This window comes from Rhipicephalus microplus, chromosome 4 (assembly GCF_043290135.1).
Source record: "Rhipicephalus microplus isolate Deutch F79 chromosome 4, USDA_Rmic, whole genome shotgun sequence".
Classification (NCBI taxonomy): domain Eukaryota; kingdom Metazoa; phylum Arthropoda; class Arachnida; order Ixodida; family Ixodidae; genus Rhipicephalus; species Rhipicephalus microplus.
The window spans coordinates 187031837-187049206 of NC_134703.1; the positions used below are offsets into that span (position 1 = coordinate 187031837).

At 45.2% G+C, this 17370-nt stretch overlaps 1 protein-coding gene across 1 annotated transcript in view; it reads left to right on the top strand.

Annotated features, from left to right (window-relative positions):
- The window catches only part of LOC119172559 (AP-3 complex subunit sigma-2), a 96256-nt gene that overhangs the window by 24145 nt on the left and 54741 nt on the right, over positions 1-17370 (top strand). The window contains exon 4 of the mRNA XM_037423718.2: positions 9761-9832. Within this exon, the coding sequence (XP_037279615.1) occupies positions 9761-9832 (72 nt within the window). The remainder of the gene's footprint in view (positions 1-9760; positions 9833-17370) is intronic.

Here is a 17370-nt window from a genome sequence, read left to right on the forward strand (position 1 = left end):
GCTGTAAGCATGAATTGTAAATACAGAGGCTAGAGGCAATAACATTTGCCATCACAGTGCAGTTAACTCACAAAATGGGCTGCCCACTGGTTCAGGGTCGCGGTCTATTGACGTTGCTGTGTTGTTCGAGGAGGCAGCTGTAAGCATGAATTGCGTAAGTACACAGTCTAAAGGCGCGAACATTTGTCATCACAGCGCAGTCAACTCACAAAATAAACTGCCCACTGGTTCAGCGTCTGGGGCCCTCCCGACTGACGTTTCTGGCTCATCCAAGGATACAGCTGTAAGCAAGAGTTGAGCAAGTACAGTGTAGGGGTGGGGATGTTTGCTGCCACAGTAAGACAGAATTGGATGCCGAATCAATCAGGTTCACAGGTCATAAAGATAAATGCAGCAACTATACTATCTGCCAGCGATCCAAACACACTGTATTGTCATATAAACCCCAAAACATAATCGCATTCACAACACAAGAGAGGAATAGAAACTACAAAGGGGCCTCACCAGGAACCGTTTCATTCCCCCTTTTGCGGGGTGGTTTGCGCTCTTTCGGAAGAGGCCGATGCATAAATATAGAAGAAACCGCATTTGGCTTGAGTTTTTTGATCCCAGTTTGTGCCAGAATTGCTGGCTCATACTGTTCCATCGTGAAGTGATTCTGAAAAATACCGACATCCTTTATCGCATTTTTGCAGTTTGGCTGACGTGATATTGCCGAAGCAAAATATTTCGCTTCTTATGTTAAAAATGCAAATAGCCACAAAAGCCAGATGATTTTCTTGCATTTAGTAGGTGCCTTTCTCTTTGTTAATCGAAAGTGTACAACTTCGCAAGTATGTTCGAAATTTGAACGAAAGTATCTATGCATTTCACAAATAAACAACTATACAACATTATATTTACCATACACTCTCTTATATTAGCTATACACGCATGCACAAAATTCGGTCATGGAAGTGCGCAAAAGTGAGATAAATATGAAAGAATACAAACTGAGAACACAATAAACCACAATAAAACAATAAACGCCGAAATTTTGCCTACAGGTAATCAAAGTTCGAGCGAAAAAAAAAGGAAAAACGATCAAAGACGTGGTTGATCTCTGGAGAAGCATAATTGCTTCCTCTGCAAATGGTTCCATTTAGAAAGCAAATCACGAATGCCAAACATTCAACAGTAATAATGTTGTGACCGTATTCGAATATTCGAGCAAGCTAAAAACGATCGAGCTGTCATCATGGTTGAAATCGTGCGAGAAAGCGTCGACGGAAACTTCAAGCTGCTTTTGTTTAACATGAACCTGAACCAAGGATGAGCTTTATCTTAAAGCCTTCCGGAGGCATGTCTACGCGAAGATGTGTAGTGAGTGCTTACCTCGCAAAGCCTCCCTCGGTGACAATCGAAGTTTTTCCTGCCGATGCGGTGCAGCCATACCGCTCTCCGCTCCTCATTATTTTTCCCTCGTGGAACCACAAAAAGCTTGTCGCCTTTTGCAATGCTGCTGGAGCAGCCAATGGCACAGCAGGTCGGCATCGCGCTGCATCCGAGGCCGCCTTGCTAAAGGCAACACACGTGGGAGCGAGATGCAGTGCGCTCACTCATGGCGTCGCTGCCCGGCGGAGCCGCGGGGTCAACAAGGTTCATTGGTCACGTGTTGCGCCTGGTCCAATAGGGTAGCAGAAATGCGCGCCGGATTGAGGACAGACGTAGAGGGCGGGGAGGAAATTCTTCTCCACTTTTTGTACAACGGTTTGCGCTACCTTTGAAAAATACAGGGGCCTTAGTCGGACCGGGGCCCGGATGGTGTCGGCGTGTCCCGGAAGTCTTCTAGAAGGAATAGTGAGCTTGTCCAGACACGGGCAGGGCTCGGTAACGGGCCAAGAACACGTGAAAGCAAAGCACTGAATGCGGCCACCTAAACGAAACGGCGCCACCTGGCGGTCTCGAGGAAAAAGGAAATTCGAACTAGCTAATTGTTGATGGCTAGCTAGAGTTGCAACACGTGCTTGCAAACGCAGCGCAGAAACACTCGCCCGGCTGGCATACTTAAAATAGCAAATATAAGAGTGCTGTTCTGAATTTTTTTTTCATGCATCGTTCATGTTCTCTCTGTGCGGTTTGCAAGCTATTGCTGCATCAGTCTAAGACGAGTCTATAAGCGTTTTTATGCTGTTAGTTTAACTTGAGGAGAAGTGCCAATCAGTTTATGCTTTATAAAACGCATTTGCTTAATTGTGCGTCTAGAAATCTGAATAATGTGGACATACCATTTTAAAGAATCAATCATAAGGACCCCCAGGTACTTTATGGTATTCACGTGGTTGATGTCTCCCCAGAGAGGGTGTACTTAAAGTGAAGCGGTGTCTTTTTTAGGGTTGTTGTAATGCACATGGTTTTATTTGTATTAGTTTGTATGCTGTGTTTTCCACACCATTTTCCTATATTATTTTAAGATTTATGAAGGTTCACCTGGCCCTTTGTTGTGCTGGTGGGAGCGTATATGACACAGTCGCCTGTAAAGAGCCCCATTGTAATGCCTGGTTCTTTAGCATTGCTGATGTCATCGATGTAAATGAGGAAGAGTTGGTTTTAACACAGATTCCTGGGGAACACCAGAGAACACGTCCACACAGTTGGACTCAGCATTATTAAAGGGGCCCTGCAACACATTTAGGGGCGATGCTTCTTAAAGCATGGATCTGTCCATTCCCATGTATATATGTAGTAGTACGTAGTCACCGGTGGCACATACCCACTCCGTCCCCGTGCCTCCATCTAGAGAGCCTGTTGCACCACCCCCTGTGGCACATACCCGCTCTAGAGCGGGTATGTGCCACAGGGGGTGGTGCAACAGGCTCTCTAGATGAACGCAGGGGGACGGAGCGGGTATGTGCCACAGGGAATGGGAGATGGCGGTACTTCGAGTGTTCTCTAGATGGACGGATGGACAGACAGACTAGCAGACGGACGGACGGATGGATAAACACGCGGACATTTAAACAGATGGACGCACGAACACACAGACAGACAGATAGATAGACAGATTCACTGACGGACTCACTGATGGACGCATGGATGGTCGCATGGACGGATGGAAGCAAGAACGAATGGACGAACGGAAGCACGGACGGCTGAAAAACACTTCGCCCCACTCATCATCATTCACTTCGTGGATATGCTGTGATTTTTTAGCATGGTCAGAAAATGCTGCCGACCGGCAGTAGCGGCTCCCGATAACACGCGAGCCAAATCTTATAGCGCTGCACACAGCCTGGAATTCACAAAAAATGGTCAAAGCCAGCTAAAAATTGCTTTCTCTTTCCCTCGACAAATGATGGAAGACACTAAAAAATTACACGTAAATTACCCATCTATGAGCTATTGGCAGATTTGAACATGGCGCGCTCGGTTGTTACAGAGATCGCCGCGAAAGGTCGTCACTTGTCCACGCGTAGGTGTAATTGCACTGAAAAAGCCACTTATTTGAAGAAAAGAAAAAGTGCTCAAGGTCACGAGGCGCACGTGACATTTTTCGTTTGCCCCTCACATGCCTCCCTGCTTAGCCTCCAGTGCCTTCGCTGGGACGAGAAAACGGAAATGCGATTGCAGCGTGTGACAAATCTTTGTAACTCTGCTCGTACAGGACGGATTTTTAAACTTTTTGTGGCATTTAATATGTAAGGCAATATGCTTTTCCAGTAAAATAATTCCATGGTTACTCATAGAACTGTTTTAGGGCCCCAAAGAAACATACTGAATGCAATTGAAAAGACAAGCAGCAATCCATTATTGAGTTACCGCCAAAATATTCAAGTTTTGTATGAGTAACAAATGCAGTGCATGGTCGAATGCCTTACAAAAATGAGTAAATGTTTCATCTATCTGCTGTTTAATATTGACGGCTGTAGCAAAATCATCAATAATTTTTAAAGTTTTGTAGTGGTCGAAAGCTTCCTTTTAAAACCCTGTTAATTCGGTTAAAGCAAATTATTTTCCTCTAGATAGTCGCTAAGTGCTTTATTTATTATTTGCTCTGATAATTTTCAACATGTGCTTGTCAGTGATATTGGCCTATAGGTGTTCATCAGTTGTTTGTTCCCTCTTTAATGGATAGGAATTACTTTCACACACAACCAATCATCAGGAAGCACCACTGTTTCTAAGGATAAGGAAAACATTTTGTGCAGGAAAGCGGTTAGCTGAGTAGCATAGTGCTTAATGAATGCATTAGAAATTTCATTCAAGCCTGGAGATTTTTTACATCACGTTAAAGAAGCTGGTCAAGTATGCCAGACTGATATTGTTAACTCTGGCATGTGACCTTCACTGTTAGATAACGCTAAATACAAAGGCTGTGTACATGTGAAAACTGATTGGAAGTAAATGTTAAAAAGCATCTGGGATAATCGGTGTGTATTCTACAATACTACCCGATATTTCCATTTTAGTCGCTAAGCTATCTGGCTTGGATAAGTACTTCCACAATTTATGTAGTTTGTTTGTCATAAACTCAGTCAGAGTGTTTGAAAAAAAGTTGTCTCGAGTTATCTTTATTTCGGTTTCTAAGTGGTGCGAAAGCTCATTGAGTGCAACAGATTTATTTTTATGTTTGCGGATTCGTTGTACTTTTTTGGGGGTAGATTATGTTTCTCGTAATCCATCGCGTTTTGAACTTAGTTTTCTTTAGCTTAGTGGGTATAAAGGTTGATTCGCAATGCTGGATTCCAGTTTTTGGTTTGTTTCATAGATCTACAAAACCCGATGACATATTAAAGAAATCATCTTGTACTGCTTCAAAGAAGTCTATAAAGCTTTTGTCATTCAGTCTGTGGTAGTCTTTAACTGATATGCACATCGCTGCATGCGATACGTGGCCACTCATGCCATGATTTCAATACTTATTTGTGGTGCTAATGAGGCAGATAAAAATGCAAGATCAAGCACTAAACATGTCGACCCATGGATGAGAGTTGATTCTATCACCAGCTGTGTCAATGAAAAACTAAACAATATGTCAAAAAGTAAATTTGAATCTTTAACAGCAGTATTTCTAATGGCAAAATTGTCCCAGTTTATTCCTGGCATACCGTAATAGTAAAATGCCCAGTTAGTATTAGTTTCGTTCGCTCGCTCACACAGCCATGAAGGAAGTTTTGTAGCTTTGCGAGATATTCACCAGGGCACCCGGACAGGGGTATACACCACCAATCAACAAAGTGATGTTATTAATCAGGATCGAACACGACACACTTTCCTGACCAGCAATGCCACTTTCTTTTTGAAAAGACATAGTTCATTTAATGGCCATAGCTATGCCCTTGCCATGGCCATCCATATCTATACAAAGCAGCGCAAATGCTGGTGGCACAATCTCTCAATCCTGAATGTCGAAATTAAGCTACGTTTCCGTTATGACAACTACATCAGGTACGTACAAAGGCAGCAGTTGTTTAAACTGCTGTATGTTGTTTACAATACTTCTTGCATTAAAACATAGCAGCGTAAGTGGTTCTTTTGTACAACGTCATGTTTGAAAAGTGCTTGCCTTGCGACCATCGGAGCAAGCACAATTCAGAGCTTCCATTTTATTTTCAGTCTCATTCTATGTAATGCGTTCCCCGTTGATTTTAATTGATTGAATGATATGTGGGGTTTAACGTCCCAAAACCACCATATCATTGAGAGGCGTCGTAGTGGAGGGCTCCGAAAATTTTGACCACATGGGTTTCTTTAACGTGCACCCAAATCTGAGCACACAGACCTACATCATTTCCGTCCCTGTTGATTTTAAGTTTGTTGTAAATTAGTGTCACTTTAGCTTTGTTACTGGGAGATTCCACACAGATGCCTGCCACAGCTTCCTCCGAGCTTCACGAACAGACTTTAAGTAGTCCTCAAGTATAGATATTACTGTATTTTTTATTTTATAACAGTTTCCTAATGCCAGCATTTTTTTGTAAAATCATAGAAGCACAATATTACCGGCCGGTCACTGTTACGCTTTCTAACACTGATTCTTTGCACATGCTCAACAGATTTCACTTGGATGCCCAAATTAAAAAAAAAAATCCTCGCGTCTCTAGTTGTTCCACCGCTTCTGGTTTTTGTTCTGTTTCTTTAAGACCGTAGATAACGATATCGTTTTGGCGGCTTCTATTTTCAAGGTCTTCAATTTTGTTGTACATTTCAGTAACCTTTCTGCGCATAGCCGATACTGTTGCTTCACATTTTTCTACCTTCTCCTGACATCGCTTTAATGACATAAACATACTTCCAATCTGAGATAGCCTTAGCTAGACATCTTTAGGACCTGTTTCAAGAACTGTATGCAATATCTTAAGTTCAGTGACAGCCTATAGTATTTGGTCTATTTTGTCAGGACCTGGGTTCTGTTCAATGTCGCCACTCAGTGGCAGTAACCAAATTATCGCACAAACACACTTCAGGTAGCAAAGCAACGTGTGCTGTGGGCTTGGCAGCACAACTAGACCTACATAACTAGCTTTAGTACATTTAACAAAGGTCTGTTTATCACCAACCTGTAGAATGGAGGGCACGCAGTTTAGCATGGTGCTCCGAACCGTGCCACCAAACCCGGTGAAGTGGGTGCAGGTCATGTTTGGCCTTTTAAGCTGTTCCGCTGACATGGCAGGTGTCACTGGTACACTAAAAGGATCCTTCGGACATGACGTGCGAAGCATCGCACCATGATGGGGTTTGTTTTGCCATGCTGATAGTGATAGCAGCGTCGTCTCAACTTGCTCATGTTGTCGGATACCTCATATCATCGTTGTGGTGGAATGACGACAGCAATTCAGCAAGGAAGCACGTTTAGTTTTGTGAAGTTTGAGGAATACTTATAGATTGAAGAGCATATAGCTTAACATGGTACTCTGAACGGTGCCACCAAACCCGTTGAAGTGAGTGCAGGCCATAGGTTTAATAAGAGTCTACTTTATTTGTCAAAAGGTGAATGAGTGATTTCAGACTGTGAAAAATTCGTTCAAAATTTTAGGCTGCATGTTGTACTGTAACATTTGGCTTGCGTGTTCTAGGATGTCTCTACTACCAATCGGCAGTGTTTTTTTGATTGGGTAGAAAAAGTTTTGCAGGGCTTCCTTGACATAGCAGTGTTTTATTTTGGGGTCCACTAAGAATTTCTCATGGAACTCATGTCACTCTAGGAAAGGTTATGTAGATAGCTCTGAAAGAAGCTTGTATAGAAGTCAGCTGCCCAACTGAGGAATTGAACCTCTGAGTCAAAAATTTCAAGCAGAGAAGCTTTATGTGGTGACCACTATGACACAATTGGAAGACAGACCACGTGCCTAAATGTGTGATATATACGATCAACTTTAGTGTGGATCACGCCCTGTTTAAAATGCTTCAGCAAAGTGCTATGCTGAATAGAATCTGTGTGCAGTGCTACACAGTCATGACTGCATGGAATCTGCAAAATGGGAGAGCAGAAATAACGCTTTCATGTGTCCGGGGGGCACACTGCGAACTGTACCTCTCGCATCTAGGATTTGGAGCATGTTGTAACACACTGAGCTGCCAAAGACTCCTTGTAGTTGGACCAGGATGCTTGGCGGAGATATTGGGACAGGTGTCAACATAAGTGCATTGTTGGAGGAAGAAAAAAATAGATAGCACAAAGCATTGCGTCACAAAGCCAGCCTTAGTGAGTGGACACTCTTCGGTGCCAGTGGTGGCGACTGAACGTTTGTCCTCCGAGACTCAGATTATGTTGGCTTGAGCATCTTGAGCATGTGTGTCAATGTGGCCGCAGCTTCTTTTCTTGCCTGCTCTGAATGCGCACTATGACGTCGGTGTCTGTGTTGAGCCAAAACCTGTTTTAAAGAGGTTAGCTTTGTTGGAACGCAGAAATTTTGGTCTGTTCGTCTGTCACGTGATTCAGCCTCCCGGCAAAAGTTTAGGCACTTCCTCAATGCCCAGCCATCTTGATCTGGTGGCTGCATTCATACCTGTGAACATTGTTGATCAAAAAGCGAATATTACGCATATCCTAGGTGCAACATCATTACATAAGTATTAGGTGGTATGTTCTTTTACTAAAAAATACACTCAAAGCTCGATATAGCGAACTGAGATATAACGAAATATCGGTTATAACAAAGCGAATGAAGAATAGTCTTGCAATAAATGTAGTGTTAGGAATGAACTTTCATAAAGAATTCATGGATATAAGAAACTTACTTTTGTGTAAGGTGCAACTTTGTTATAATAAGGTTTTAGTGTACACAGATAGCGTAAGCACATTTATCATACTTCAGTTTCACTTGTACATAACCATCATCATATCTGTTCTTTTTTCTCGTCGGTGTTTTGAGCAGAGACAGACACTTTGGAGTAAACGGTTCTGCTGGCCTTTCCTGGTCAAGTGTTTCTGCATCTTTCAGTATGTAATTCTGAAGACCCTAGTGTTTGTTACGCTGCACTGAAGATGCGACGCTATACATGAAAAAGCTGTCTGCTGACGACATGGTGCTGCCACCTGCCAGTGGCCCTGGGTTCTGTTTAAGCTCCTGTTTCTTGACATTACTGCCAGATGGCGTCCTTATCTCACGCATTGCCTCCATACAGAAAACTATCATCTTTTGAGGACATTTGCAGCAAAGCATGAAGATACGGAGTCAAGTTTTAACCTAATATCTGCTATTCAATGCCCCCTTCTATGTTTCTCTTCGTAGCATGGGTGAATACAGTAAAATACCACTTGAAGGTATGCCAGTGAAACAATCTATGCAGCTGTACAAATTTTTTCAAGTCCCCGGCTGAAGCACCATTGAAGCGAGTGGTAACACATTTCAGTTTAATAAAATTAGTTCAAGTGCATTGCACTTCTACAAGCAGATTATGTGACATTATCCAACCTATGCCTTTCACATCATAACTAGGTACAGACAGTACTTTGCATTCCAAGGACTGTGCTACCTATGACTCTCATGCTGAGACAATGCCTGACTGTCTTTGCAGAAGATTATAGCGAGCGTCAGGAAGGCAAAAAAAAAAAAGAGGAAGAAGTAACACTTGTAGAGGATGCATATATGAATTTGGCACAAGAATTGAAGCTGACTAGCACTGATGTAGTCAGAAAAATTGGTCTTTTTATTTCTTTTTTGTTCAGCTGAATGTTGTGCCAGAAAATGTTCATGAGAGCTTAGACACAGTGACTCAGTTCACAACCTCTGCAGTCTTCTGTGCACTAGTGGAGTCGAAGAGAACTGCATTTTTCAAAACATGCTAGATAAGCAGAAATTCACTTTCAATTCAGCAGCATTGTAAATAAAAGGTTTCAAATTTTCATTTCAAGAACAACTTATGTTTAGTTTAGGTCCTGATAACTATTTGCCACATAGCTATATCAGTTCAGTGGACTTTGATTTTAACGAACTTTGTCCTAGAGTCCCTTGAAGCTCATTCAAGGGAAGTTTCACTGTACACGTCACAGTCTGCAGTGCCGGCCCAACAACAATACACTCCATGCAAATTCTACTTCAGGAAGTCCACCACACCTGCGACTAATTCGGTGAAAAAGCATGTGTTATATATAACAATTTGTGTGAAAATGGGATAAAGTTTGTATTGCTGGTTATTCAGCCATACACTGTGTAAGGATAAAGTCTGAGGATACGAGATCTAATTGCCAAGTAATTCTCACTTATGATGTATGGGCTCACTTACACACACTTCATCAGCATATAGCTCGCCCTTTCATTTCTGATTTTTATTACAGGTTTTGGTAGAGCTGCTTGACAAGGCCTTCGAGAACGTCTGTGAGCTTGACCTCGTGTTTCATGTGGACCAGGTCAGTCAGATTCTCACCTTTCGTAATTTCATGTCATTTGTGTGAAACAAGAAAGAGAGCTTTAAGAGGTTCACCCACATTGAAGAAATGCCAAAAAGAGCTATTAAATAAATGTGAAGTGATGATTTAGTGCTTAAAAGTGTCCAAAGTAAAAATTTTTGTCATTACTGAGCACAGTCTGTCAAGAAACTATTGTGAACACGGGGTGGCAAACACAAGTAAACACACCAACAAATGTCACCACTATGAGGAGAGCCCCAGTTTGCATTTTTCAGAGAAAAGGAAGCCACTTAAAATTCAAAGATATCTCTTATAATGTTGAGTAGAGATTAGCAGAATACCGTATAGACTGCTTATAACGTAAGTCATGGGAGTCACGAATATCAGCACTATCATATTGCTACATGCTATTTCTAGGGGGCAACGCGCGTGTGTGCCTGACGAGGAAGACGAAGAGTTGTCTCCGCCCGATCGCTGGTGAACCGGGCACGCCATCACCGCTGGTTTTGAATATATCTAATTCCCAGCCTCGTCGTTACAGCGTCTCTTCTTTTCCGTAAGATATTTGTTGGAGGTGGAACGTTCCCCGTCTTTACCACGAAGCTTCGCAGTGGCCGCACCGTTCAGTCTCTGGCCATGGCTACCAATGACAACAGCCCGTCAGCGTCTCCATCTGTAGCTCCAGCCACTACATACCTGACGATGCCCACCACCTGTGATCCCGGTACATTCTCTGCACAACCTGGGCGTGCCATCGACTACTGGCTCTGTATGTACGAGCGTGTTAGCCACACACATCGATGGGACCCTACTATGATGCTCGCCAACGTAATATTTTACTTGGACGGTACCCTACGGGTCTGGTTCGACGCCCATGAGACCGAGCTCACCAGCTGGGATACCTTCAAGGAGCGACTATGCGACATCTTTGGGGACCCGTCCGGTCGCCAAATGGAAGCGCGAAAAGAACTCGCCACTCGTGCGCAGTCCTCAACAGAGTCATATGTCTCGTACATACAGGACGTGCTCGCGTTGTGCCGAAAAGTCGACGAGCAAATGACAGAGAGTGACAAGGTGGGCCACATACTTAAGGGCGTTGCGGACGACGCCTTCAATTTGCGCGTCTATACTAACGTCACGACCGTAGATATGACTATCAAGGAATGCCGCTGCTTCGAAATGGCTAAAAGCCGCCGCATTCTGCCTCAATTTACGCGGCTACCAAACACGGCTGTTACATCCACTTGCACCGATATCGGTGCCGCACCACCCATGCAGGACAGCGTGACACGAATAGTTCGACGGGAGCTTGAGGCGTCAAGTCTGGCACCATTTCCTCCACTTCCGCTCGACCATGGCGCCGCACAAACGCCTCCGCCGGTCTCTGTTATTCAAGCCGTCGTGAGGCAGCAAGTTGCAAATATTGGTTTTCCTGTGGCCTGCTCTGTCTCCCGACCCGTCTCCAGACCAATGACAACGAATGCACCACGCCATGAATTACATTTTATTCCGCGATCCCGCAATCCGGTGGAATGGAGAACTGCAGACGACAAGCCGATCTGCTTCCGCTGCCACCGAGTTGGCCATATCTCCCGCTACTGCCGCAGCACTTGGACGCCCTCAAACTGGAGCCCATTTTCCTCTAATCGATCATACGAGGACTCCCGTCGGTATTCGCCCAGTCGTTTGTACCCTTCTTCCGACGTCCCTAACAGCCGCTCCACTGCTCGTTCGCCGTCACCTCAACGCAGCCGTTCCCCATCGCCCCAACCATGTTGCTATCCGTCGCCGGTCAACTATGGATACTCTCGTATGGAAAACTAGATCATGCAGCTGCGGGAGGTAGTGCTGCATCGCTTGCAAATTATCCAAATCCTCCGATGACGCTCCCCACTATTACGAACTTGATTGAGGTGTATGTGCACGGTATTTCTTTGACGGCGTTAGTCGATACCGGAGCTCAAGTGTCCATAATGAGTGCTCATCTGTGTCGCCTGCTCAAAAAAGTCCTCACGCCTGCAGCAACTAAAGCCCTCCGTGTCGCTGATGGTGGAACTGTGGCCATCACCGGAATGTGTGCCGCTCGTGTTAGTATTGCCGGCCGCCATGTCCCCGTTTTATTTACGGTGCTTGAAAATTGCCCCCACGACCAAATCTTTGGCATGGACTTTCTATCGACGCATTCTGCCCGGATAGATTGTGCCGCCGGTACTCTCTGCCTAGAACTTCCTCTTCTCCCGGATTCTCACCCTGAACTCCCGAACAGGCTGTGCACGACTGACTTCTTCCGGATACCGCCTAAAGCTCTCACATTCATCGAATCAGCAACACCTTCTCCCCTGCTCGACGGTGATTATATCATGACGCCGATTACTGATGTTCTCCTGGCGCGTGACATTACTGTCCCACACTCTGTCGTAAGCATGGCCTCTAACCGAACATATTTACCTGTTATCAATTTCGGTTTCATAAAACAAGTGCTACCCCAAGGAATTTCGGTCGCCACGCTAAGGACCTTAATTGACGACCACGTCATTTGTTTTACGGCAGACGTATGTCCTGAGCACCCACATCACTCGCAGGATGCCACGTGCCTCGATGCGACCTTACACTCCATGATCGTTCGGACCTCAAACCTGAAAAGTCAACCGCGCTATGCTGCCTTCTGGCTTCATACCGCGACATATTCGACATCGATCGCCGTCCACTCGCCCAGACTTCACTCGTCAAGCACCGCATTAACACAGGTGATTCTCATCCCATTCATCGGCGACCATACTGGGTGTCTGGCACCGAGCGTAAAATAATTCAACAAGAAGTCACTAAGGTGTTAGCCAAAGGAATTATTGAACCCTCTTCGAGCCCTTGGGCATCCCCCGTTGTGCTCGTTAAAAAGAAACACGGCACGTGGCGCTCTGTGTGGATTACCGACATCTGAATAGAATCACGAAAAAGGACGTTTACCCTTTACCCTGCATCGATGACGCTCTCGATTGTCTCCTCAGCGCCTGATACTTTTCTACAATAGACCTACATTCCGGCTACTGGCAGATTGCTGTCGACAAAAAAGACCAAGAGAAGACTGCATTTGTAACTCCAGATGGCCTATATCAGATCAAGGTTACGCTGTTTGGGTTATGCAACGCGCCAGCCACGTTCGAGCGCATGATGGACTCTCTGCTACAAGGGTTCAAATGGTCAACATGTCTTTGTTATCTTGACGATGTCGTTATATATTCCCCAACATTGGAGACCCACCTTCAGCGTTTGTCAGCTATTCTCGACGTATTCCGCACTGCAGGCCTCCAATTGAACTCGTTGAAGTGTCGCTTTGGAGGCCGGCAAATTACAGTGTTGGGCCACCTCAGTGTCGACACAGAGGTGTCGACGCCTCTGGTGTGCAGCCGGACCCCGAGAAAATTCGTGCAGTCACCAGTTTTCCTTTACCCCAGTCAGCCAAAGACGTCCGGAGATTTGTAGGACTTTGCTCCTATTTTAGAAGGTTTGTGAAAGATTCTTGAAGATGAAAGATTCTTAGAAGGTTTGTGAAAGAATGTCTTGCTCTTGTTTGGGCAGTCTCAAAGTTCCGCCCATATTTATATGGCACTAATTTCTCTGTGATAACTGACCATCATGCGCTATGTTGGCTTACGTCACTGAAGGATCCTACTGGCCGGCTCGGGCGCTGGGCTCTGGGACTCCAAGAGTATACCTTTACGGTGACGTACAAGTCCGGACGCCTACATCAGGATGCAGACTGCCTGTCCCGCTACCCGGTCGCTAAGTCGAGCACTATGCATGACACCGGCACTGAGCCTTGCGTCTTTTCCCTTTCGCAAATGACATGCATCGGTGACGAGCAGCGCTATGATGCGTCCTTGCGTGCTATCATTGAGCGCCTCGAATCATCATCTTCCAGTCAGTCTGATCGCTCATTTGTGCTCCACAACGGTGTATTATACCGCCAAAGTTTTGAGCCGGATGGACCGTCTCTGCTGCTTGTCATTCCGAAACACCTTCGCTCGGAAGTTCTACATGAACTTCATGACCTTCCGACTGCTGGTCACCTTGGTGTGTCACGCACTTACGACCGAATATGCCGACGCTTCTACTGGCCAGGGCTTGCACGCTCAGTCAGAAGATACGTTGCGGCTTGTGAGAAATGTCAGCTCTGCAAAACGCCATCGACACTTCCTGCCGGACGCCTTCAACCACTTGATATTCCATCAGAACCGTTCTTCCGCGTTGGCTTGGACCTACTTGGCCCTTTGCCCTTGTCTTCCTCGGGTAACAAGTGGATAGTCGTGGCCACCGACTATGCCACGCGGTTATGCCATCACACGAGCTCTGCTAACAAGCTGCGCCACAGATGTCGCCGACTTCCTCCTCAAGGGCGTGATTTTGCAACACGGAGCCCCACGGCAGTTGCTTACAGACCACGGCCGCACCTTTTTGTCTAAGGTCATAGCCGACATCTTGCAGTCCTGTAAAACGAGACACAAGCTGACTACGTCATACTACCCGCAAACGAATGGACTCACGGAGCGTCTAAATCGAACTCTTACAGACATGCTCGCTAAGTATGTTTCTACCAACCACACCGACTGGGATCTCGCGTTGCGGTATGTCACATTTGCCTACAATTCTTGGCGCCATGACACTGCCGGTTACTCTCCATTTTTTCTGCTGTTTGGCCGAGAAACAACATTGCCTCTAGACACAGTCATACCGTCCCCTGGAGTACCGATCAGTGAATATGCCATGGACGCTATTACTCGGGCCGCTCATGCACGTGAAGTCACCCGTACTCGCCTTCTGACCTCTCAAGAGAAGCAACGGCGCTTGTATGATCGACACCGCGACGTACACTTTCCGCCTGGTTCTTTGGTCCTGCTCTTGTCTCCGACCCCACAAGTTGGCTTGTCAGAAAAACTGCTTACTCGCTACACAGGCTCATACCGAGTCCTTCGTGTGGTTACTCCTGTAACATATGAAATTGGTCCAGCCACCCCGTTGCCTTCATGTGCCCAACAGGCTACCGATATTGTACATGTTGCGCGCTTTAAGCCCTACAACTCTTCTAGTGACGTTGACGTTTCAATGGGCCGAGACGGCGCTTGCGCCGCCAGGGGTTATGCTACATGCATGTATATTGATATTCTAGGGGGCGACGCGCGTGTGTGCCTGACAAGGAAGACGAAGAGTTGTCTCCGCTCGATTGCTGGTGAACCGGGCACATCATTACCGCTGGTTTTGAATATATCTAATCCCCAGCCTCGTCGTTACGGCGTCTCTTCTTTTCCGTAACAATATTTACTCACGTAATCTTCGCAATAGCATAATTCTCGCACCCTTCACATCGCCCAAGAACAATACGATTTTTTTTCCTCGAGTAATTATCGCACCCCCAAAAACTCCTGCAATAATGTCGTCTGCTCGTTCCAGCCACTGCTGATGATACGCGCTATCAGGCGCCATTTTTTAAGCATCAAGCGTAATATTGCACGGAGATTCAATCCAATCCAAGCCAAGCCGAAGTGCCCAGTGCGCGTTGCGGCGTGTTTTGTATGTTGTGTCGGCAATCTTGGCATGTTATGGGGCGATACTGAAGCCGCACGGCTGCTTCAAGTTGCAAGTTATAGATCAAACAACGGCAACAGGGCCGCCGGTAAGTCCTTCGGAGCCTACGAGTTTTGTGTTCGCTACTGGTGACTGCAGCTGAAAGCCACCAAGACGCGTTGGGCCTGCTGTGTGCCTAAAACTGGGATTGATGGTAAACTTTAACTCTTCAGAAGGAAACTGCGGACGATTCTGTTGAATAGCCATCAGCCCAATACTGACGTCCTACGCTTACCTTTTGAGGGGTCCTGTTGAGCGCCGACCGCTACCGCTACGCCCGCAAGGCCCACAAGCTTCGCGTATGGTATTCTAATTCTCGACTATTTGCTTCCACTTTTTGTGTCTCAAATAAATCTTGCCTTGTGTTGAACCTCTGCTTTTATCGTTGAGGTAAGCTCTAATTAATACTTCTTAAATCTTGCTGTATGTTGCTGGCGTGAGAATTCCAATTTGCAGCCACTTCGTTTTCTTTTTCGCTCTCTGCATTTTCGTGGAAAGTTTTCCCCCCGTAATTCTCGCACCCCCCAACTTTGCAGCAGTTTTCTGGCAAAAAAAGTGCGAGGATTATGTGAGTAAATACGGTAGATAATTTTGGAAAGAAAGAAAGTTTTTTTTCAGCCTACAAAAGTGGGGAAAGGCTGAAGAACAGTCCAGGTTTACCGTTCCACAGTGAGCTGTTTTTATTCCTGCCCACCAGGGAAAGATAAGGTAGCATTATTTTTCACTTATATATAATGGAAGCATACTAGTGAAACAAATGGCAAGGGATTTAAAGTGGACCAATAAGCTCTCTGCCAGCAGAAACCGTCCTGCATACTAAGCTGGGGAAGCGAGCTCTTGGGACAGCCATTTCTGTGTCGTCTTTGTTTGGATGTTTCGGTATGTGTAATGCCGAAAGTGTTAGCCAGTGTCATTGGTGGTCATGGTGGCGAATGCACAATATTCCTATTATATGACAAAAAAGAATCTTCCATAAAATAACAAACTGAGCAATGCTTTAGTGTGGAATGATGAGCAGCCACTTCTTCCGCCAGTGAGCAGCACGAAAGCAGGACTGATTCAGTGGAACAGACAACACAAACACTGGATGAACAACTGTGCACAAGTTTATTGTGATAGACAATAGATACGAAAAGAATCACTAAAAAGAAACAAAAAAAAACATGAAGTGTCACATGGTGGCAGTGATGAAATGCACGTCTGCCACGAGTCAAAGTGTCCCAATTTAACTTGACAAAAACATTGTCTCCTTTTCCAGGACACACGTGTACCTTTTTTTTTAATATGAAACACAATCAGATTTAATTACGTTGCGATGACCTCACATTCAACAAAATGAGGAGCACGGCCGCACAAAGAACAATGTGCTGCCAAGGTGCTGCTTGTTGAGGATGTGATTTTCCATGAACATTCTCTAAGGTGGTTGCTGAAGCAGTATGTTCACTCTTGTGTCATTAAGACCTTGCAAGAATGGCCACACGACAAAGGAATGTTTTATACTACATTGTTTACGTATTTGATATTGGTGTGCTATGTTTCTTGACACGTGTGTTCTCTCAATTCTACTGGGAAGCTGGAAAAACGAGCCTTGCCATACAATTTTCTTGAGTGCATGGCTCACGTCATAGACTTGACAAATCGCCAAAGTTCTTTGTCGTTCCTGTGCTGTGTGTTTTTTAGTGCTCACTCAGTAGCTTCATTGCCAAGGCTCTCAGAAGTTTCATTGAATACGTGATGCATTTAAAGTGCTAGATCTGGGCTTCAAAGTTTTTTATGAGCTTGATGGAAGCAGGACCTCTTATTCTAAGGAGACTTGTGGCAACTCTGCATTTCATGAGTCTAATTTCATGACGCGCCAAGTTGAATGGAAGAGGGTCTTTCCGGGACCTGGGTGCAATTTCCAAGCATGGCCACCAACA